The 24824-nt window shown below is 43.9% G+C and overlaps 1 protein-coding gene across 2 annotated transcripts in view; it reads left to right on the top strand.

The window, feature by feature from the left end:
- PARP8 (poly(ADP-ribose) polymerase family member 8) overlaps positions 1 to 24824 on the top strand; it is a 166657-nt gene that overhangs the window by 128346 nt on the left and 13487 nt on the right. For both annotated transcript variants that reach the window (XM_073343909.2, XM_073343910.2), the window contains exons 16-22: positions 4537 to 4662; positions 5956 to 6021; positions 7297 to 7364; positions 7735 to 7783; positions 22093 to 22205; positions 22413 to 22485; positions 23852 to 23921. In XM_073343909.2, the coding sequence (XP_073200010.2) occupies positions 4537 to 4662; positions 5956 to 6021; positions 7297 to 7364; positions 7735 to 7783; positions 22093 to 22205; positions 22413 to 22485; positions 23852 to 23921 (565 nt within the window). The remainder of the gene's footprint in view (positions 1 to 4536; positions 4663 to 5955; positions 6022 to 7296; positions 7365 to 7734; positions 7784 to 22092; positions 22206 to 22412; positions 22486 to 23851; positions 23922 to 24824) is intronic.

A 24824-nucleotide genomic window follows, 5' to 3' on the forward strand; every position in this document is an offset into this window, starting at 1 on the left:
TGTCAAATTTGTATAGCACTTCCAATAATTTCTATTAATCCATTTTTACTAACTTTTTTCATATCTCTGCTCTTTGCTAACTCTTATGTACTCCTTCACAGTGTGTAGAGACCAGCAGAGATGTGATTACATACTTTACTGTATGGGCGGGATATTTTAAAGGTGTTCATTAGGTAGTCCCCAAATTCTGCTCCTGTTGAAGCCTATGGGATGTTTACCATTGATTTCAATGGTGGCAGAGTTAGGCCAATGCTAAGTGCTTTTGAAAATTGCATTCTTTCTTCTGCTGAGTTGAATTTGGTCACCTGGTTAGGTGAAATGAACTGGACTGTCCATTTATCTTCTTGGAGATACTTCCTATTTTATCTTAAAGAGCAATTGTTACTCTCAGGCAAATATTAAGCCCTCTTCTTTTCATGGTGTTGGGATATAGGTGTCCATTTTACATCTTTTGTTTTGATTATTAAATAACAGTGGGCACAGTACTGATCCATTGTTACTATACTGTTTTCTTCTCTTCATTCAGAGGAGCAGCGCTTTTAACATACCTTTGTTTTTTTACTCTAAATTTGTTTGTAAGTACTGGCAGGATATGTTCCTTACCCTGTAGTTATTTATTTTCTTCAATATTTTTCTTCAGAAAATCCAATTAAATTGTATCTTCCAAGTTGTCTTTTTATCATATTTCATTAAAATTGTTTAAGAACTTTAATAAGTTAGGGCAATATCCGTTACAAAGCCCCTGGGGGCTGAGTGAAGTATTACACACTGGTTGCTATATTCTTCCCATGATTTCCAAAAACAGATGTGTAGCAGCCTGATTTTCAAAAAAGTGAGGACCCACTGGCTTCAATTAACTTTAATTGGTGTTTCTGAGTGTTCAGCACTTTTGAAAATAAGGCCATTTCACTTTGAAGCCTAGATTTAGGTGTCCGATTTTGAAATTCTTGTCCTCTTCCTTCTGTTACCCTTTCAATTAATACCCTAAGGTGACCCTCACTAGGTTGCAATTCCCAAGATTCTCCCTGGCTCCTTTTTTAAAATCAGGTGCTGTACCAAACAGTCATCAGAAACAATTACCTGCTCCTTGGCTATGGCCAAAGAGCACACGCAGCATATCTCTTGAGGGAAAGAGTGTAATGGCAGCTCCCCAAGTCCTGAGCATGCTTTGTACTGGCCTGGTTTCCTGTTTAATTTAGAGCAGACTTCAAGATGCTCTGAATTATACCAACTGCCAATGGTCCCAGAGAGAATCAGTGGGTGGTTAGTAAGTTCAAGGCATGTCCTCTTTCCCCATGCCATGCCAATATGCCAGGAGCAGGGTGGGGAGCGGTATAGGAGTCATGACTCTGTCTCTACACATCTAGAAGGTATTGCTATACTGGGGTGATCCATTCTTGGGTAACTAGGCCAACTTTTGAACCCAAATTCACCATCTGTGTGGCATAAAGCAGCAGCACTACACTGCACTGGAGAATTTGGGCTACTGCATTTAAAGGTTTAGGGTCTGATCCTGCTCCCAGTGGGAGTTTTGCCATTGACTTAATTGCAAGCAAGATTGGCCCCAGAGCAGATATCCTAAAATAAAATAACAAATCAAGTATTTTCATATCCACAAAAATCCAGGCTTATGCAAAAAGTAGAGTAAAGCAGGATTTCTGAGGATTGGTGCCAGAGAGATAGATTAGAATTTCATTAGGAGTTTGGCACCTAACTCTCTTAGGATATGTCTACACATTGAGCTGGGGGTCGAGGAGACACATTCACACTAGCTTGCTAATGGTGAGGCCTCATCTGGAGTACTATGTCCAGTTTTGGGCCCCCCCCCCCCACCCCCACAAGAAGGATGTGGAAAAATAGGAAAGAGTCCAGCGGAGGGCAACAAAAATTATTAGGGGACTGGAACACATGACTTATGAGGAGAGGCTGAGGGAACTGGGATTGTTCAGTCTGCAGAAGAGAAGAATGAGGGGGGATTTGATAGCTGCTTTCAACTACCTGAAAGGGAGTTCCAAAGAGGATGGATCTAGACTGTTCTCAGTGGTAGCTGATGACAGAACGAGGAGTAATGGTCTCAAGTTGCAGTGGGGGAGGTTTAGGTTGGATATTAGGAAAAACTTTTTCACTAGGAGGGTGGTGAAACACTGGAATGCGTTACCTAGGGAGGTAGTGGAATCTCCTTCCTTTGAGGTTTTCAAGGTCAGGCTTGACAAAGCCCTGGCTGGGATGATTTAGTTGGGGATTGGTCCCGGTTTGAGCAGGGGGTTGGACAAGATGACCTCCTGAGGTCCTTTCCAACCCTGATATTCTATGATTCTATGAAATAGAATGTAGCTGTGGCAGTATGGGAGGAGCTAGTTGTCCAGAGTTCATGCTCATCAGAGACTCTAGGTGCGTACTTACGCTACCATAGCTGCACTCGATTTTTAGTGCCCTAGCTCAGTGAGAGCTAGCACAAGTATGTCTCCTCACACTGGGAATCACACTGCCAGCTCGAAGTGTAGACATACCCTTAGACTACTTTGAGAATCAGCACAAATATCTAATTTTGAAAAGTTCTCCATGTCTGTAGGTTTTGTAAACTGGGAAGAAAATCGAACATCTTAATATTTACTGTGGATTTTAAACTTTTAATTATAAACCTGGGGGAGGGAATTGCTAAAGTAGCCTTCTTGTTCAGGGCATTTGAAGTATCCAGTTATTTCAATTGCCAGAATAGTTTTTATCAGAAGAAGATTGTTCATTCATGCCAAGATAGCAGAGGAGGAGAAGGGAAAACAGTGTGACTCACTAGTGTACAATTCCTTCTGTCTTTCCTGATGATTCTCACTTTCATTCTGCTTTTCTAAAGGGAACTCATTTTTATTTCCCTGGAGTGATCGGATATGATAACTTTTAGAACAGCTTGAATGATGAGTCAAGATACAGTCCATCTGGAATGATCGGAGGAATTACAAGCGCTTCTTAAACAAAACTCATCTCATCCTTAACCTTATTTTCAAATTATGAAATTTCTGATGTAGTTTTTATTTAAAAATGTTAAAAACTGTTAAAAATGTTACATGCACAAGTACATGTACATGCAGTAACCTGGGGCAAATTCCAGCAAATCAGTGCACAGCACAAACATTCCAAGCTATGCTGTAATCTCTTCAGAGGCAAGAACGAAGAAACTCTCAGCCTGGGCCATGAACTGTTCCACTATTGCAAATCTAAAAGGCAATACTTGCCATGGTTTTTACAACTCTGTTCTACAGGGGAGCAATGACCTGTGGATCTATGTAGTGCAGATCCACCAACCCTGTCTTTGCACCCCTCCCTCATCCCATTCTTGCTTCATCCTTGAGCAAGATTGTTAGCTGTTATCTGCTGCATTGTGCACAGGTATGCATACCCCCTGTAGAGCTTTCTTCCTCCCTCCTAGTTTTCCTGCATCTGGGGACTCCACATATGTACAAGAGGAATTAGGATTTGTTCCATGGTAAATCAATATACTCTGCATTACAGTATGTTTAGGACCAAACCTTTGTCCCATTTTGGGAGTTTTTATAGGATTTTACCTTAGGGCCTGATCAAAAGCTTATTAAAGTGAATGGAAAAATTTCAGTGGGCTGTAATTAAAGCCTTTAGTCCTTTAATTTCAGCAGTGTTTCTACTTTAGAAACACAAAGTTTTTAATTAAAATGTTCTTTCCTGCTTGTGTATAATATAAATGCACTGTATACAACAGATGGGTTTCTGTCAGTAGATGAAATGGCTTATCAATTTTCTTGACATACCGCTTATTCCTCCACCGTATGACAGACATTTGTCAACTAAACCTAAGTTTCTTCTCAAGTAAAATTGGTGCAACATAATATTTATTTAGTCCTTGGACTCCGCTTACTCACAAAATGCCTCAAAACCACTGTAGGCCAAATTGTGCATTATAGAAGATCCTCAAACATACAGTAAAATGCATATTTTTGAGATGAGAAATATCATTAAACCCATTAGGGATCTGGAGACAATGATTCAGATAGCTCATCTAACATGTAGAAAAATATTTTATACCTGAACAAAATGCAATCTATTATTTCAAGTTTAGGGTACAGTTGTGACTTGGGCTACACTGCCATGCAACTGTATAACTTGTAAAATCAGATGCTACTGTATATCCACAGCCATATTGTACAAGCTATTCAGTGAATAAAGCTAGTGAATCTGAGGCATTGTGTTCCACAAAGATTTTCAAAAATGGGTTAAGTCGAATTTCAAAAGATGCAGGCTAAAATATGAATATGAAATCACTCACAGGCAGCTGTTATTACAAAATGCGGAATTACCACTCCTATGACTTATGGTTTTCAACAAATATTCAAGCACTGGAATTCAATCATTGGTATAATAATTAAAGACACAACATCAAAGAAGAAAATTCTATGATGCAGGAAGACAGAAGATAATTCTGGGGAGAAGAATAGATTATTGAATCTCAAAATAAATGGTGTTCTGTGAAAGAGACATTTCTTTATGTATGATTTTCTTTATTTCTAGGTGGTAGATTTATTAGTGTCCATGTGTCGATCGGCACTAGAATCACCCCGGAAAGTTGTCATTTTTGAGCCATATCCTTCTGTAGTTGATCCTAATGACCCTCAGATGCTGGCCTTTAATCCAAGGGTAAGTAGTTGTCTCTTCAACAGGTAATGTTTGCTTTTAGTCATGTTTTAGATTTCAAAGCCAGGTCCAATTCCACAGGATAATGTGTCTTCACACTGACAGATATAGATTTAAAATACAGTATATGTACAACAGTGTAGCCATGGAACCTATGAAATATTTTAGACAATATAAAATGTCATTTTGAAGCTGTCTAGAGGTAAACTTTCAGTCTTCCTGTTCGTGGGTGCAAATTGTGGATGCAAAATTTGTTTATCTGGGAGCATATTATACACATCAAAGCAAAGTTCACCTTTGGGAAAATTTAATCATGTGGCTCTAAATCTGCTTATTTTTATTTTACATTTCCAAAGTTCTTGTTTGTAAAATGATTATATTCTTAAAATATAAATTTTTTAAATAATGATTATATTTGAAACGTGTGTAGTACTTTTCATCTTCAGAGAGTTCCCAAGCAATAACTAACAAAATAAAAACAACGAGGAGTCCTTGTGGCACCTTAGAGACTACAAATTTATTTGGGCATACGCTTTCATGGGCTCCCAAATAAATTTGTTATTCTCTAAGGTGCCACAAGGACTCCTCGTTGTTTTTGCTGATACAGACTAACACGGCTACCACTCTGAAACCTAACAAGGTAAAGAATATTGCCTACTATACAACGGTAGACCTTTCTATTCATTTTCAATGAAATTCACTTTTTGCAATCGGAGGGCTTGCACAAGACCAATGCAACCAGCACAGCATTTAAATCCCACTGAGGCCCTATTTTAACAGCTTAAGTGAGAACTATGGACCCTCTGCATAAGGGTAAATTTCACCTTTTTTGTACAAAGGCCAAACAGTGGCACACTCGAATTTCCTAGGGTTTTTAACTGATTCATTGCTGGCCTTTCACTCCACTCAATCTGCTGCCATGTTCTGTTGAACAGCAACAGAACCTGATACTTAAATAACTGTCAGACCCATATATAGTTATTAACATTTGTTGATAAATTGGTCTTATTTACACAGTGGATTTCCTTGTTTACAGTGGATTCTAGTGAATTTAAACAAAAGTTACTGGTGTCAGTTTGTCTTCCAGACTTTTCCTGGGTTGTGGATGAGTTGATGTGTAGGATGGAAGAAGAATATTGGATGTAGAGATATGAGAAGGCTTGGTTGTCGTTCATTGGTCTTAATTGTTGTTTTATACCAAAAGTATGTGAACTCAGAGCACTGAATTAGTATGTTTATATATAAAAGAGCCCCCCCCCCCAAATTAATGTATTCATTTATTTTACATTACATCAGAAGAAGAATTATGATCGAGTCATGAAAGCATTGGATAGTATTACTTCTATTAGAGAAATGACACAGGTAAGTATAAGTCTTTTAGTATCTTAATTGTAATTTATTGAAGGATGTACCTGTTTTTATTTGTTGCTCTTTTGGGGGATGAGGGTGGTGCATGGCATTGTATTTTTATTTTTGCTGCCGAGCTGCAACAATATAAAAATATGTGTTAAAAATAACAACCTGCAGTATCTAGACAGTGACAAAATAAAACTGATGAAACAGAATTCTGGTCACTGGAAGCTTAAATAAGAGATAATATCTGTGGAATAGAACATTGTAACAGAATAATGGCCAACTGCTGCTTCATGCATTTCAGGAAATATCAAGGCCAAGCCAAGTCTTTGATTTTTCAAAGCAAGGGTCATTGATTTTGTGACACTGTACTATGGTGATGGCTTTATTTCTATTATAACTAGAACTTTGTTCATTTAAGTGAAATTGAGAGGGATTAGGAGCCAGGGTTCCTGTGACTTAGATCATGCAGCTCCTGAATACGCACTTCAGGCCTGATTTTGATACCTTTGTACACTACCTTTGTTGAGTAGTACTTTACTTCACAAGTGGTCCCATTGATGTTAACTGATTACTAGTAATGCAGCAACACAGTGTTACCATGCTGTTAAATAGATGTAACCTCACCAAGGTGTTATAAAGCTCAGTTAATCTAAGTTTGTACAATACTTTTAGATTCTGGAATGAAAAATGATGTGTTTACAAAATACTATCATAATTTTAGTATAAGAATTAAGCTACTATATTGCACATTGTATTATCAAGTTGCCATTTTAATACTAGGATGAAGTATAATTATTGCTGGGCTGAGTAGATTTAAAGGGCTACTTCATGATCCTAATATAGTCAGTGGGAGTTTTCAGTGTGAACATTATCTGGTCTTGATTTTACCTATTTAATACCATGAAGCAGTTAAAATAGCTATGAGTGAATTACCACAGAGTACTTTAGAGAGGCTTTGTTTTACTGAAGGTCCAGTCCAGTTTCCTAATGTCAGAGCCAAACACTACTAGATGGCCTCTGCTGTTCTTGCTGTGACCAACAGTCTTAGCTCCAATATACTTGTTCTGAAGCTAAGCGTAAGCTTATAAATTCTACCTAAGGGAGGATAATTGCTGTAGTAATTCTTGTTGTTGTCAAGGCAGTTATAACTCTTCAAGGCTAAATGTCACTAAATCTGTGATGATGAATCCAATGTATTCATTTATTATAGATGGAGTTATGTGTAATGTAATATATACAAAATTTTAACCAGCAGTAAAGAGCATAATTACTGTTTTATAGGCGCCATATTTGGAAATAAAGAAGCAGATGGATAAACAGGACCCGCTTGCGCATCCTCTTCTGCAGTGGTATAGAACTGACTTACATTAAGATAACAATTATTTCAGTACCATGTTGAATGAATAATCATTTTATTATTTTAAATTTGGTGTTATCTGTCCCTAAGAATTAATACTGGCATTTACAATTATTGGAATTTAATTTTTTTTCTGGGAGCTTTTAGGATCTGATCCAAAGTCCACTGAAACCAATGGAAAGACTCCCACTGACTCTAGTGGACTTTGAATCAAGCCTTTGACCAGCACCATGCCTATGCACCACTTAAGTAGAATGCATGTGATTCATAGGCCTTCAGCTAGCCTCTGTCAATGGCCTAGAATACAAGTGTATTGTTTATCCCATTTGATACATACATTTATTTATTTTTCTTTATTTCAGGGTTATTTCTAGTAATAGGTCACATATTGTGAAACTACCAGTGAACAGGGTAAGTTTGGAGTTATTTTCTTTGTATATTAGTATGGTGGGATTTCAGAATCACTCAGCATTGTTTTAACTTTGTTCCCATTTAAGTTAGCAGGAGCATTACCATTAACTCCAGTGAGAGCAGATTCAGGTCAATGCTGAGTGCTTTTAAAAATCTCACTTGTGATGTGTGTGTGAGTGTGTTGTTTATTTGTGTGAAGAAACAACACAGTCTTGGTAATATCTGGTTAATTTCTGTAGTATTCATCCTGCTGTTCTCATTCATTACTTCAATATTTCACACTAATATAGATCCTTTTGAACACTTTGTCTCTTTAGGATGTGTATTACAGATGTAGGGGTGTGTTAAAGATAGTTTAGCATGCATGCACACAAGTAGGTGTACTATAAAAAGGAATCAGTAGCTATGGCACATGGAAGGGATTCTTTGAATTGAGTTGTTCATTCCTAAGTAGAGTATTATGCCTCTGATTTTGTTTAAAATACACTGAATGAATCTGTGGCCTTTCAAATCAGAGTCTTAATTCAAAGCCACCTGAAATGCTTTCTGGAGTGGCTTACGACCATGAGTGCCTACTTCAGGGCAGACTTTCAAAAGCAGAGCAGACACCCCAAAGTGGTGGTACATTCTATAAATAAATTTCATCAACCCAATACCAAGTGTGAACTCCCAAAGTACTACAATAGTCTTATAATAGAGTCACAGGCAATCCACCCAGGCAAGCTAGACTAGATGATAAATGGTCACTTACACCAAAAATCACAAAATATTCCAAGTTACACCCAGTCCCAAGAGACCAATCACTCACGCAGGTTGATTTGCATCCTAGATCTCACTCCAAAGACAACGCTTGTAGCCATTTCTTTTGTAAACTAACTAAGGGTTTATTAGCTAAGAAAAAGAATGAGAGTTACCGAAAGGTTAAAGCAGATAAGAATAGATGTACAGTTGAGTCACAGTTTATCATTCTAAATGGGAGCCGAGATGTAGTAATCTCCATTTTCCAAAAGTCTCCTGGGGCTGCTCAGAATTATCTGGGGAATCTCTGTCTTGTCATTCAGTTATTCTACCCTGTTAGAATCCAAACATTCCAGAGATGAAGAATTTTTCCTTGTGTCCATATTTTCTTCTCACAGAAAACAAGCTGGCAGGGTCGCTACCCAAGTGGGCTCTTTGAGGGTGGAAGAGAGAGGAATGCACTGCAATTAAATACCCACGGCTGGAGCCTGAGCTCTAGACCCTGCGAAGTGGCAGGGTCCCAGTGCTCAGGCTGCAGCCTGAACCTAGAAGTCTACACTGCAATGAAACAGCACCTGAGTCAGCTGGCACAGGCCAGCTACAGATTTTTATTTATAGTGTGGACATACCCTTAGAGTCTTTGATCTCTGATTATCATACACAATGGCCTCTTGCCTTCAAATGCACAAGAATTAGCACTTTCCTGTTAAAGTTCTTCATTTGTGTTACACAAGGCTGCTTTCTTCTTCGAGTTGCTTATGTTCAATAGGTGTGCATGCGCCCACATGTGCGGTTGTCAGAGTTTTTTGCCTTAGCGGTATTCGTAGGGCCGGCAGTGGCGCCCCTTTAAGTGTCATGCCCGTGCATTGGTATATCATGCGCCGCAAGCCCTGTGCCCTCTCAGTTCCTTCTTACCACCCGTGGTGGTTAGTCGGAGCACCTTTCCTTGCATAGGAAGGGCTAGCGGTTGCGTCTCTACTGACTTAGAGCCTTAGGGCCTTGTAAATAGTTTGTTGATAGTAGTTAGTGTTAAGTAGTTAAGTGTAGTTAGTAGTTAGAAGTTAGAGTCCAAGTGGGGACTTTGCCCCAGGCGGGGCATGCCCCGAGCTCCCAGGTTTAAGACCTGCGTGGACTGTAACAGACCTATGCCTGTAAGTGACCTCCATAGCAGCTGCCTCAAGTGTTTGAGGGCATCACATGTAAAGGACAAGTGCCATATTTGTAAGAACTTTCAGCCCAGGACTCAGAAGGAGTGGGATATTCATTTACGGGCTATCTTCATGGAGTCTGCCCTTCGTCTGGCTTCCGAGCCATCCCGCCAAGACTTGCCAAGTACCTCGGCCTCAGGGCGCAGTGCGTCCCTGGCACCAGGGTCTGCCCAGCACTGCTCCCCATCACCAGTGTCCAAGAAGAATGTAAAGAAGTACGGCTCCCCAGCAGTAGGAAAGAAGGGCCATGGGAAGGGACGGAGTTCGGGCCACCTGGCCACTCCAGAGCCACATGTCTGTGCCTCCCCGGAGCCCTTAGCCCCTTAAAATGTCCACCACCGACTCCCAAGAGCAGAATAGGACCCAACCCCTGGCGGCACCAATTCTTTCCCAAGCTCCCCCAGTGCCGAGAGAGCAGAGGCCTCCGCCTGCACTGCTGATAACACGAACCTCAGGAAATGGCAAAAGCTCCCCATGAGGGCAAGCTAACCACTAAGACCCCTTAGGGGACAGTGAAGCTCCGCTGATCCCCCGAGGTGAGATAGTGCTCTCCACCTCCACGCCGCAGATTGCCGGAATCACAGCCCAGATCCTCTGGGGCTTGCTCTTGGTCACCAGCACCACGATCGCGGTCCCTTCTGTCTCAACACGGATCACCTAGAGGGATACACTCATCGCCATACTACTGGCACCGTTCATTCACCCGCCGGTCGTCCTCTCAGCTCAAATCTTGGTCGCCTGCTCCCCATCATGTCTCCAGACCCACTGGCACCGGTCTCCTTGGGACCAGCACCAATCCCCTTGCTCTGGGCACCGGTTTCTGGTGGCAACAGTTAGCAGGCAGACTCAGGCATCGCTGGCCCCAACATGGCCTCCAGATGGGGATTCCTCCAGCACGGAAGGCAGTTCAGCCCCTCACCCAGACTCCACTGATGCAGTTGGGCTCCCGAGGCTTCGTCGACGTCGACACCTTGATGGCACGGGCAGCGACCAGTGCAGTGTCCTTATTGGAGCACGTGGGAAGTGCCGGTCATGGTGATGCCTCCCTCGCACCACTCATCTGCCACCACCTAGGAGCAACAGCTGGCGGCACTGGACTCGGTTCATGAGGTTGGAGGTAGAGGAGACAGTGCCCTCCCCAAAATTCCCCTCTCCCCAGGGGTTGATGCCCCTAAGCCTCCCACAGCTGTTCAATCATCGTCCTCATTCCTGGATGAGGTGATCGCGGGACCCTCGAGTTCCAGCTCCCCAGACGATTTTAAGGAACCCCAGGCCCTGCTTCAATGGGTGGCCGAGAACTTGGGCCTAGAGGTGGAGGAGATGGCCGAGCAGGCGGATACCTTGTTCAATGTCCTCTTGGCCTCTACCCCAGCACATGTCACACTACCAGTATATGATGGTCCTAAAAATTGCCAAGACCCTCTGTCCATCCCTCCCACCTCCAAAAGGACTGAAAAGAAGTACTTCATCTTGATCAAAGGGTTCAAGTACCTTTATACCCACCCACCTCCGGGCTTGCTGATTGTTTTTGCGGCCAATGAAAAGGACAAGCAAGGCCACACTAGTTCAACTCCCAAAAATAAAGAGGCCAAAAGGTTGGACCTTTTCGGGAGAAAAATTTATTCAACAGTCAGCCTGCAATTCCGGGTGATGAACCATCAGGCCCTCTTGGACAGGTACAGTTTTAACTTATGGGATTCCCTCTGTAAGTTCAAGGAGTCCTTCCCTCAGGGTTTGGCCCAGGAATTTGGTACCCTGGTGGAGGAGGGCACCGTGGCGGCTAGATGCTCCCTCCAGATGACATGACACATCAGGCTTGGTGGCCAGTGTGTTCACATCGGCAATGGTCATGAGGCGCAGCTCCTGGCTTCAGACCGCTGCCCTGTCACAAGAGCTGCAGACCTCTATCCAGAACCTCCCATTTGATGCGAACAGTCTCTTTTCAGTGCAGACTGATACAAGGCTGCATGGATTGAAGGACACTCAGGCCACCCTTCGCTCGCTGGGCATGCATACACCGCAGTCTGCTCAAAAGCAGTTCTGGCTGCCCCCACCGCCAAGGCCTTGGCAGCCTCATCAAGGGCCTGCAAGAAGAAGAAGGAATAGAGACATAAGCTTTAGTTGTCGCCGCCCTTCCTCCTCCTGCTCACCCACTCGGCCCAGCAAAGCATCCCAGGGGCCAGAAGCATTCATTTTGAAGGTGCACTCAAGAGCAATGCCCCAGTCAATTCCCAGGTCCACCTTGTTCTTTCCTTGACTGTCTTCATCCCTACCATTCGGCCTGGTTTCAGGTCACCTCGGACCACTGAGTGCTGGATATAGTTTCTCAGGACTATCCCCTGCAATTTTTGGCCACCCCTCCCTCCTACCCACCACTTTTCTCTGTTCCTCTTCAGGGACCCTACTCAAGAGCAACTTTTTGTCCAAGAAGTCGAGAACCTCCTGGATCTTGGGGCAGTGCAGGAGGTTCCTCAGGACATGAAGAGAAAAGGGTTCTATTCCTGCTATTTCTTAATCACAAATGCAAAAGTGGGGTTCTCAGACCCATTCTGGATCTGCGTTGCTTCAGCAAGTCTCTCAGAAAGTTGAAGTTTCGCATGGTCTCCCTGGCCTCCATCATCCCCTCCCTGGATCTGGGAAACTGGTATGCCACCCTCGACTTGAAGGATACTTATTTTCACATTCCAGGGTCACAGACATTTCCTTGATTTTATAGTTCGTGGATGCCATTTTCAATTCACGGCGCTATCCTTTGGCCTATCATCGTCCTTGAAGGTGTTCACAAAGTGTATGGCGCCAGTGGCTGCTTACCTGAGATGTCAAGGGGTCCAGGTCTTCCCATATCTCGACAAATGGCTCATCAATGGCAGGTATCAGGAGTAAGTGCAAAGGAGCCTCAATCTGGTGCATTCCACCTGCCGCAACCTGGGCCTATTGATAAAGGAATCCACCTTATTGCCTGTCCAGCGAATAGAGTTCATCAGGGCAGTTCTCGACTCCATGCAGGCCAAAGTCTTCCTACCAGAAGCGTGTTTTCGGGCCATGTCGGACCTGATCTCCCATGTAAAGAACCACCTACTCACCATGTCTCAGCTGGCGTTGGACCACATGGCCGCATATACATACGTGGTCAGCCATGCTCAGGTCCATCTCCAGCCTCTGCAAGTGTGGCTTGTGTCGGTCTACGTCCCCAAGAGACACAACCTAGACCGGGTAGTCAGGGTGCCAGACCGCATCAGATCATCCCTGGATTGATGGTTGGACCCCAGGTCAGTGTTGGAGAGAGTCCCCTTCGCAACCCCGTTCCCATTGCTTACCCTGGTCTCTGATGCTTTGGACCTGGGCTGGGGAGCCTACCTGGGCCAGCTGAGCACCCAGGGCCCCTGGTTGCGGGACATTCTGGCCCTCCACATCAACGTCAGGGAGCTCAGAGCAGTTTGCCTGGCCTGCCAGGCTTTCTTGCCCCACCTGAAGGGCAAGGTGATGCAGGTCCTGACAGACAATACAGCTGTGATGTATTTTATCAACAGGCAGGGCGGTGCTAGATCTTCGGCCCTTTGTCAAGAAGCTCTCTGCCTTTGGCATTTTTCTGTGCGGCATGCCATTCATCTGATAGCAGCGCACCTGACTGGAACCAGGAACATCTTGGATCACCTCAGCAGGACCTTTTCATCTCGCCAAGAGTGGTCACTCCATCCAGAGGCGGTCATTATTATCTTCCGGAAGTGGGGAACTCCCCAGGTGGACTTGTTCGCATACCGTCAGAACAGGAAATGCCTTGTGTTCTGTTCACTCTGGAGGATGGACAGGGGTTCACTGTTAGACACTTTCCTGCTCCAGTGGTCGGGGGCACTGATATACGCCTTCCCGCCAGTGCCATTGATCCACAGAGTCTTTGTGAAGACCAAACAGGACAGGGTAAAGATTATCCTGATAGCCTCCGAGTGGCCTCGCCAACACTGGTTTGGCACCCTGCTGGACCTTTCGGTAGCTGCCCCACTGCAACTGCCTCTCTGGCTGGACCTGCTATCCCCAAACCGTGGCAGTCTTCTGCACCTGAACCTGGCGGTGTTGCAGTTGATAGCATGGCTACTGCATGGCTGAATGCGGAGAAGCGGGAATGTTCAGCCCAGGTTCAACAGCTCTTGTTGGATAGCAGAAGAACGACTTACCTGGCTAAGTGGAAAAGGTTCACATGCTGGGCTTCAGAACGATGTATCCAGGCCTCGCTGCAGGTGATCCTGGATTATCTTCCACACCTCAAGATCCAGGGCTTGTCCCTGTTATCAATCAGGATCCACATGGCTGCTGTTTCGACTTTCCACCCTCTTTTCCAAGGCAAGTCGGTCTTCGCTCATGACATGACGGTCTGTTTTTTGAAAGGTCTGCAGTGTCTCTACCCTCACATCCAGGACTGTATCCCTCCCTCTCATGCTGTTGAGCCTCAAGGGGCCTCCTTTTGAACCTCTGGCTTCCTGCTCTGTTCTCCTTCTCTTGTGGAAGATTTTGTTCCTGGTTGCGGTAATGTCCGCATGCAGGGTGTCTGAGATCAGCGTGCTTACTTCAGAACTGCCCTATGCATTCTTCTATAAGGATAAGGTCCAGCTGCAGCCGCAGCCAACATTCCTGCCCAAGGTAGTTTCCCAGGTTCCTACCAGACAGGACATACTTACCTGTCTTCTTCCTGAAGAAATTGGAGGAGGAGCGCTGGCCTTCTACATCAACAGGACTGTTAGGGGGCTTATTCCTTCACCCACTCACTTCCCTGGTCCTTCTCGCATGAACAGAGAGCAACGATACCCGAAGTCCAAAGGTGCAAACAATTCAATGTTTATTGGGGTGAACTTCCAGCAAGCATGATTCCAGTTTCCTTCCTTAGTGTCCCCTTTCCCAGCTACGACACCACATAGCCTTACCTGTGTCCCTGTTCCCATTTCCCCCCCTTAGCAAAACATGATGCCAATTTCCACACCCTCATTCCCTGTTCCCATTCCCCCCACACACACACACTTCCTGATTGCAGACTATATAGTAAAACTTGAGTTTTGCTTAGCTGTACCTTAACCAATCATTTTACTGAAATTTAACTAACCTAGCATATTGTAACATGATTATTTAACCAATTATATCCCACCACCTTAATTAGTTTACACCCAGCAAAATTAATTATACAGCAGACAGAAACAATCACAGAACCAGACAGAGATTATACAGACAAACAATGGGAAATGGGAACTACAATGATAGAACAACACAGAAATGAGGATTTCACATCCCAGCTATTGATAAGTGAGTTCTTGCCAGACAGGATGCTATCAAACTAAGTTTCCTTTTACATTTTCTAGGCACTTCCTTTTCTCTGGCGGTGATAGGCATTATCAAGACAGGATTGTATTCCTAACAGCCCAATAGCACCTTATTTCAACATGACTAGTTTGGAATATAAGGATGTGACCGTTCACTTCCCAGCTTATGACTGCCTCTGCTGCTTAGCCAAGATCTTAGCCTAAGAACAGGGCCTCAGACTGTCACAGTAAGAGAAGGCCCTTACACTGGCAGACAGTGATTTTGATTCTTTCTTTTATACCTCTATAACTAGCTACGTTGATATGAATACACCTAAATTCTTAAGAGCATAGGCCTTCACAGACAGGCATGAATATCTATATCCTAACAAGGACAAAGCCATTTCACAAGTCAGTGCAGCTGTTCGTTGTGGTGGCAGACAGGATGAAAGGTCATCCAGTATCTGCTCAAAGGACTTCATTCTGGATCATGGCCTGCATCCGCTACAGCTATGAACTGGCGAAAGTGCCTCCACCGGCAATAGTCAAGGCACACTCAACTAGAGCTCAAGCATCATCTGGCTCAGGTGCCGATCCAAGAGATCTGTAGAGCTGCTACCTGGTCAACTGTCCACACATTTACGTCCCATTATGCACTTACCCAGCAGGCCCAGGGTGATGCTGGCTTCGGCAGAGCAGTGCTGCGCGCTGTAAGACCATGAAATCCAAGCCCACCTCCATTGACCCTGCTTGTGAGTCACCTAGAATGGAATTGACATGAGTAAGCACTTGAACAAGAAAAAGCAGTTACCTACCTTGTAACTCTTGTTCTTCGAGATGCGTTGCTTATGTCCATTCCATTACCCGCCCAGCTGCCCCTCTGTTGGAGATGCCGTCAAGAAGGAACTGAAAGGGCGTAGGGCTGGCAGCACCGGATATACCGACACATGGGCACAGCGCTCAAGGGGCGCCACTGACACCCTTACAGATACTGCTCAGGCAAAAATCTCCGGCTACCTCGCACTTCCCCTCATTCCTGATAAGGCATCAACCACTACATTTTCCTTCTCTTTCATATGAATTATTTCTATGTCAAATTCCTGTAGGGCTAAACTCCAACTAATCTAGAATCATCCCCTTAGCTCGGTGCAGCAACGTCAAAGGGGTGTGATCATTCAAAACCTTAATTTTTTTATAAACATTTCATATAAACATAAACTATAAAGACAAATAAGGTTTAGGTTGCTTAACTGCCCAGACAGTGGCATAGCATTCTTTCTCAGGGAGAGCATAGTTTTGTTCAGTGGGGGTCAGTTTTTGCTTAAGTAGGTAATGGGATGCCTCTTGTTCCCCACCCCATCCTGCATCAGTACTGCACTTAACCCAGTTTTAGAAGTGTCAGTACACAGCACAAATTGTTTTCTGAAATCAGAGTTGACCAAAACAGCCTCTTTAGACAAAGCTTCTTTTCTGGAAGCCTATCTCACAGCCTCTGTCCTTACCACCTGGTCTGATTTCCTTCTTTTTGTAAGGTCTCTTATGAGGGCCACAATGTAATTTTACAAACCTCCAGTAATAGTTCACCAGGCCAATAAAGAATTGGGCCTGCTTCTTGTTCAATAAGCAGGCCAACTCTGAATAACTTCTACCTTTAAAACCAACCCACTTACCACTCTGTGTCCTAGGTAGGATACTTCAGCAGCCCCCATCTTGCATTTGGAGACCTTGACTTTGAGGTTGACTTCTCTCAGACTTTGTAACACAATTCCTACATGGTTTAAATGGTCTTGCCAGGAGCTACTGAAAATACCCAAGTCATCTATATAGGGCCTGGCAAAGATTTGTAACCCCTGCAGCACTTCATTGACAAGCCTCTGAAATGTGGTTCCTGCATTTACTAATCCAAAAGGCATAGCCTTAAACTCATATAGGCCAAACTCCATTATAAAAGTGGGTTTTTCTTGGGCATCAGCATCTAAAGGAATTTGCCAGTATCCACAAGTTAAATACAGTGTGCTTATGAATTTTGCACCAGCCAATAGATTCAGTAAGTCCTCTATTCAGTTTGTGGGGTATGGGTCAGGTTGGGTGATAGCATTTAGCTTTCTAAAATCCACACAAAAGCTCATGGTTGTATACTTTTCATGTACTATTACAATAAGAGATGCCCATGGGCTTTTTGATTTAGGGTATGTCTAAGCTACGAAATTAGGTCGATTTTATAGAAGTCGATTTTTAGAAACCGATTTTATATGTCGATTGCATATGTCCACACTTAGCGCATTAAGTCGGTGGAGTACGTCCTCACTACTGTGGCTGGCATCAACTTACAGAGTGGTGCACTGTGGGTAGCTATCCCACAGTTCCCACAGTCTCTGCTGCCCATTGGAATTCTGGGTTAAACTCCCAATGCCTGATGGGGCAAAAACATTGTCGCAGGTGGTTTTGGGTACATGTTGTCAGGCCCCCCGCCCTCGCTCCCTCCATGAAAGCAACGCAGACAATCATTTTGCGCCTTTTTTCGTGGGTTACCCATGCAGACGCCATAACATGGCAAGCATGGAGCCCGCTCAGCCCACCGTCACCATACATCTCCTGCGTGCTGCTGGCAGACACGGTACTGCATTGCTACACAGCAGCAGCACCTTGCCTTCACGGCAGATGGTGCAGTAGGACTGATAGCCGTTGTATGTCTCCTGGGTGGTCGTGGCAGACCTTGGTGAGGTTGATCAGTGGCGCCTGGACAGACATGGCTATTCTCCTCTTAGAGCACCGAATGGGAGCCAGAGACTCCCGGTCATTCTCTTCTTTAAGTTTCATCTCATGGAGATTCAGTCCTGGAATATCATGCGAGCTGGAGGCTTCTGCCTCAGGCTGCTCTCCCAGCCAGCAGCACCTCACGGTCAAACCTACCCCACCCTACCCCTTGCTCCCATGGCTCATGAAGCCTGGACAGTAGTAAGGAGCCATTCAACTATAGGCGGAGCAAGTGCAGAATGGTGGTAGAATGTGCCTTTCGACGTTTAAAAGCTCGTTGGCGCTGTGTGCTGACTAGGTCAGACCACCGCGCAACCAACATTCCCATTGTTATTGCTGCTTGCTGTGTGCGCCATAATATCTGTGAGAGTAAGGGGGAGACGGTTATGGCGGGGTGGGAGGTTGAGGCAAATCGCCTGGCGTCCAATTTTGATCAGCCAGACACCACGGCAATTAGAAGAGTGCAGCAAGGCGCGCTGCGCATCAGAGAGGCTTTGAAAACCAGTTTCATGACTGGCCAGGCTTCGGTGTGACAGTTGTGCGTGTTCCTCCTTAATGCAAACCCGCCCCCTTTGTTGATTTTAATTTGCTGTAAGCCAACCACCCTCCCCCCTTCGAAATAAAGTCACTATTGGTTTGAAACCATGCATTCGTTCTTTATTAATAAAAAAAATATCAGATAACAGACAAGGTAGCCCGGGTGGGGTGGGGAAGGAGGGAAGGACAAGGCCACATTGCTTATTGTAGCCATACAAAAAATCAAACTGTTTGAATGACAGCCTTCTGTTGCTTGGGCCATCCTCTGGAGTGGAGTGGCTGGGTGCCCGGAGCGGTAGGCAGTTATACAGTGGATGCAGCGGGGGTCTGTGCTCTTGTTGGCTTTCCTGCAGCTCCAACAGACGCTTCATCATGTCTGTTTGCTCTCCCATTAGCCTCAGTATCTCGTCCTGCCTCCACTCTTCACACTCACTTAATTCTTTCCTGGCCTCTGCCACTGAATGCCTCCATGCATTAAGCTGTGCCCTATCAGTGAGGGAGGACTGCAAGAGCTCGGAAAACATGTCATCACGAATGTGGTTTTTTCGCCTTCTAATCTGTGGTAACCTCAGGGACGGAGATGATAGGGGGAACTTAGAAACATTCTACTCTCTACAATTCTGGGGGGATTGCATGGTCACCTGTGCTGCTGAGTTTGCCACACTGACCAAATAGGAAATTAAATTTAAAAGTTCCCGGGGCTTTTCCTCTGTACCTGGCTAGTGCATCGGAGTTCAAAGTCCTGTCCAGAGCGGTCACAATGGAGCACTCTGGGATAGCTCCTGGAGGCCAATACCATTGATTTGCGTCCACACTACCCCAAATTACCCCAAATCCAGGAAGTTTTTGGAAAGTGTAGGGGACAATTTCCTGGCGCAAGTGCTAGAGGAGCCAACTAGGGGGGGCGCTTTTCTTGACCTGCTGCTCACAAACCGGGTAGAATTAGTGGGGGAAGCAAAAGTGGATGGGAATCTGGGAGGCAGTGACCATGAGTTGGTTGAGTTCAGGATCCTGACACAGGGAAGAAAGGTAAGCAGCAGGATACGGACCCTGGACTTCAGGAAAGCAGACTTTGACTCCCTCAGGGAACGGATGGCCAGGATCCCCTGGGGGACTAACTTGAAGGGGAAAGGAGTCCAGGAGAGCTGGCTGTATTTCAAGGAATCCCTGTTGAGGTTACAGGGACAAACCATCCCAATGAGTCGAAAGAATAGTAAATATGGCAGGCGACCAGCTTGGCTTAATGGTGAAATCCTAGCGGATCTTAAACATAAAAAAGAAGCTTACAAGAAGTGGAAGGTTGGACATATGACCAGGGAAGAGTATAAAAATATTGCTCGGGCATGTAGGAATGATATCAGGAGGGCCAAATCGCACCTGGAGCTGCAGCTAGCCAGAGATGTTAAGAGTAACAAGAAGGGTTTCTTCAGGTATGTTGGCAACAAGAAGAAAGCCAAGGAATGTGTGGGCCCCTTACTGAATGAGGGAGGCAACCTAGTGACAGAGGATGTGGAAAAAGCTAATGTACTCAATGCTTTTTTTGCCTCTGTTTTCACTAACAAGGTCAGCTCCCAGACTGCTGCGCTGGGCATCACAAAATGGGGAAGAGATGGCCAGCCCTCTGTGGAGATAGAGGTGGTTAGGGACTATTTAGAAAAGCTGGACGTGCACAAGTCCATGGGGCCGGACGAGTTGCATCCAAGAGTGCTGAAGGAATTGGCGGCTGTGATTGCAGAGCCATTGGCCATTATCTTTGAAAACTCGTGGTGAACCGGGGAAGTCCCGGATGACTGGAAAAAGGCTAATGTAGTGCCAATCTTTAAAAAAGGGAAGAAGGAGGATCCTGGGAACTACAGGATCACCTCAGTCCCTGGAAAAATCATGGAGCAGGTCCTCAAAGAATCAATCCTGAAGCACTTGCATGAGAGGAAAGTGATCAGGAACAGCCAGCATGGATTCACCAAGGGAAGGTCATGCCTGACTAATCTAATAGCCTTTTATGATGAGCTTACTGGTTCTGTGGATGAAGGGAAAGCAGTGGATGTATTGTTTCTTGACTTTAGAAAAGCTTTTGACACGGTCTCCCACAGTATTCTTGTCAGCAAGTTAAGGAAGTATGGGCTGGATGAATGCACTATAAGGTGGGTAGAAAGCTGGCTAGATTGTCGGGCTCAACGGGTAGTGATCAATGGCTCCATGTCTAGTTGGCAGCCGGTATCAAGTGGAGTGCCCCAAGGGTCGGTCCTGGGGCCGGTTTTGTTCAATATCTTCATAAATGATCTGGAGGATGGTGTGGATTGCACTCTCAGCAAATTTGCGGATGATACTAAACTGGGAGGAGTGGTAGATACACTGGAGGGGAGGGATAGGATACAGAAGGACCTAGACAAATTGGAGGATTGGGCCAAAAGAAATCTGATGAGGTTCAATAAGGATAAGTGCGGGGTCCTGCACTTAGGACGGAAGAACCCAATGCACAGCTACAGACTAGGGACCGAATGGCTAGGCAGCAGTTCTGCAGAAAAGGACCTAGGGGTGACAGTGGACGAGAAGCTGGATATGAGTCAGCAGTGTGCCCTTGTTGCCAAGAAGGCCAATGGCATTTTGGGATGTATAAGTAGGGGCATAGCGAGCAGATCGAGGGACGTGATCGTTCCCCTCTATTCGACATTGGTGAGGCCTCATCTGGAGTACTGTGTCCAGTTTTGGGCCCCACACTTCAAGAAGGATGTGGATAAATTGGAGAGAGTCCAGCGAAGGGCAACAAAAATGATTAGGGGACTGGAACACATGAGTTATGAGGAGAGGCTGAGGGAGCTGGGATTGTTTAGCCTGCAGAAGAGAAGAATGAGGGGGGATTTGATAGCTGCTTTCAACTACCTAAAAGGGGGTTCCAAAGAGGATGGCTCTAGACTGTTCTCAATGGTAGCAGATGACAGAATGAGGAGTAATGGTCTCAAGTTGCAGTGGGGGAGGTTTAGATTGGATATTAGGAAAAACTTTTTCACTAAGAGGGTGGTGAAACACTGGAATGCGTTACCTAGGGAGGTGGTAGAATCTCCTTCCTTAGAGGTTTTTAAGGTCAGGCTTGACAAAGCCCTGGCTGGGATGATTTAACTGGGAATTGGTCCTGCTTCGAGCAGGGGGTTGGACTAGATGACCTTCTGGGGTCCCTTCCAACCCTGATATTCTATGATTCTATGAAATTCAACCCAGCAAGGTCGATTTTAGCGCTGCTCCCCTCTTCGGGGAGGAGTACAGAAGTCGATTTTAAGAGCCCTTTAGGTTGATGGAATGGGATTGGTTGTGTGGATGCAGTCATTTTTAAATCAACCTAATGCAGCTAAATTCGACCTAACCCTGTAGTGTATACCAGGCCTCAGTAACTATTCCTATTTCCAGTTTGCTTTTGTAAGTGTTCAGTGAGACCTGGAGATTTGGCATGAGCTAATACTTAGTCTACCAGCATCACACCATTCTGATCAAAACACCATGGATATATTACTCAATTCAGTTATTTCAGTGGTGTCAGCATGGGTTATCTTAGGTTGTCGTGTATGTCACGCACTTTCATATACTTCATAAACTGGGCGGTATTTTTATAATTTGATTGGAAATACAAGCTATTATAATGAAACTGGCTTCAAATTATTTCATATCTGACTTGAGGAGTAATAGTATATTGCGTGAACCAGCACAATATCTTAGAAAAACTTAATTCTGAAAACACAACAGGTTCATGTTCATTAGCATCTTTTCACTTGTGTGCTGTTATATTTTATAGCAACTGAAGTTTATGCACACTCCCCATCAGTTCCTCCTTCTCAGCAGTCCACCAGCCAAAGAATCCAATTTCAGAGCTGCTAAAAATCTGTATGGAAGTACCTTTGCATTTCAGTAAGTATGAAAAAGGAATTAGTAAAAATAATGCTAACAGTTCTTATTGTGCTTTCATCATCTGAAAATATGTGTAAAGAAAAACACAGATATTCTAAGAGTTAGAGGTTTTCAATTGCAAATACATTGTTTTAGAGAAAATGGTAAATTTAATTCTGGGTGTCTTGAAACGCTACTTATTTTCCTTCTTTCCACTTTATTTTTAAGTGGTTCACACATTGAAAACTGGCACTCCATCCTGAGGAATGGCTTAGTTGTTGCTTCCAATACAAGGCTGCAGGTAAATAATAGATACAAGGGTTCTTATCTGACCCATAGGTACAAGGTTACATATTAAACATAGGGCACTTTTGGGGAGAGGCAGTTGAGGTGGCCATCTTGGCAATCAAAAACTAAATGGTGCAATTATATCCTCCCTTCTTTCACAGTAATCAGTTGTTCCACTGGTCCTTCTGAAGCACTGATGGTGAAATCCTGGCCCCAGTGAAGTCAATAGCTAAACTCCCATTGACTTCAGCAAGGTTAGGGATTCACACTGAGGCTGTGCACAGCAGCACCTTCAGTGGAAGAGGAAGTACCAGATGGAGGGCTTCCTCTTCCATCTGGGAGGTGTTGTTCAGTACTGCTAAAGAGAGCATCATAAGGACTGAGTCATGGAGGAGAATGAGAGTGAGGTAACTGAATGGAGCAAGCTAAGAGGAGAGAGAAAATTAACAGAGAGCAGTTCAGAAGAGGGGAAATAAAACAAAAGGATTCAGTGAATACAGATAAAGAGTGCAAAGGTAACAGAGTGGACAGAAGAGAGAGACAGTACAATAGGGAGGGAGGGAAAAGAGACATCAGTGGAAAAGAGGGAAGAGAGAAAGTTGGGAAGAATGACAGCACTCCCTACTTAAGCTCTTGGCTGCACCTTAATAAGGACCTGAGCAGTTCCTCTGAAGTCACTAAAGTTATTCACATTTGCAGACTCTGTCTCTATATTTCTACCAGGTGCTCTTGGAAACCCTGTTTAAAAACATGAATTAGGCAAAAGCATCACTGACTTCTGGAATAAATCTAACAGCGATCATTTATTTATTTACCTAATTTAAAAATTATACAAACTGTGGGCCTGATACTGCAAACATGTATTATGAATAAAGCCATGCAGACGCATAATTGTTTTCAGGATCAAGGGTTACATTTCAGATTTAACCTAACTTTTTTTGATTGTTTATCATTGTGTTTGCTGATAACATGCAGGACATTGATTTGTTCATGGTTTGCAGTGTTAAATCTCAACACAAATACATCTATAACTTCAGAATATGGAGAAGAATTTCCTTTACCACCAGTAGATCTAAAAATAGAAAACACTATTTTACAGCTATAAACTGGGGCAAACTCCTTTATCTGCAGGCAATTGGAATGGTCTGCCATAAAAATGGTCTTCAGGGTATGCAGGAGTATTTTAGCTTGATACAGAAGAGTTTGTATAATATTTGCCACAAGTTTTCTTAGGACTTATTTTGTACATAATTTAATATCAGATACTGTATTGGTGGGAGGGCAAATAATTATCCAGATCAGTTTAGATCATGTGCCATGTTGATTTCCTTCGTAAAACTATCAAATTAATGTTAAGCCTTTTTTACATTCTTTTTCAGCTCCATGGTGCAATGTTTGGAATTGGGATCTACCTTAGTCCACTGTCAAGCATATCATTTGGTTACTCAGGTGATATTTATAAATCACTCTAAAGAGGGGTGAATGTAAAGAGATATTTTAATTTGCTGATTTTTTTTTACCTGCTTCATTGTTTTAATCATTGTAGTAATTTTGTCTCTTTCTATCTTAGGCCAGCATTTACAAAAACAGGAGCTCCTGTATGCAAAAAATAGGCTCCTAAATTCCCATTTATGGTCTTAAATACATGCCCTGATTTTCAAGGGTGCTGAGCAGCCAGGACCTCCCATTGAAGAATTTGGCAACTGGTATCCATTACTTTGGAAAGGAGCCTAAATGTGGACTTGGGAGCCTGCTTTTACACTTCTGTTTTTAAAGAGCTTGGCCACAGCATGCAAATATATTTATATGCAATATACGTATGCATAGGCATATAGGACCCAATCCAGAAAAAGCACTTAAGTGTGTGCTTAACTTCAATCTGAAGAGTACTCCCATTTAAGTCAATAGGACTACTCATATGCTTAAAGTTAGGTACATGCTAAGGTGCACTGCTGGATTGGACCATGTAGGAATAAAGGACAGGATACAGTAGCATAAAGTACCATCTTTTTGTTCTGTGTTTTTACAGCGCCTTGCACAATCGGTTCCTGGTCCATGACTAAGATCCTTGATGCTATTGTAATATAAATAATAATAAAGGTGTTAAATGTCCTGGAGTTAGGAGAGTGGCATGATTTCCAAAATAAAATAGCATCTAATATAATAAAAAATAAATAAAATATTGAAGATGAAATATTAAATTAAAATCTTCTGTGGACTCATTCTAATTATTTTTCCAATAGCACACCACAAGCAGCAAAGCTTGATTAACTTTAAACTGAAGTCCATCCCTTTTCAGCAAAATGCTTGAGCACATTCTTAAACTGAATTCAGTGGAATTTAAGCTCATGT

This window comes from Lepidochelys kempii, chromosome 5 (genome assembly GCF_965140285.1).
Source record: "Lepidochelys kempii isolate rLepKem1 chromosome 5, rLepKem1.hap1, whole genome shotgun sequence".
NCBI lineage: Eukaryota > Metazoa > Chordata > Testudines > Cheloniidae > Lepidochelys > Lepidochelys kempii.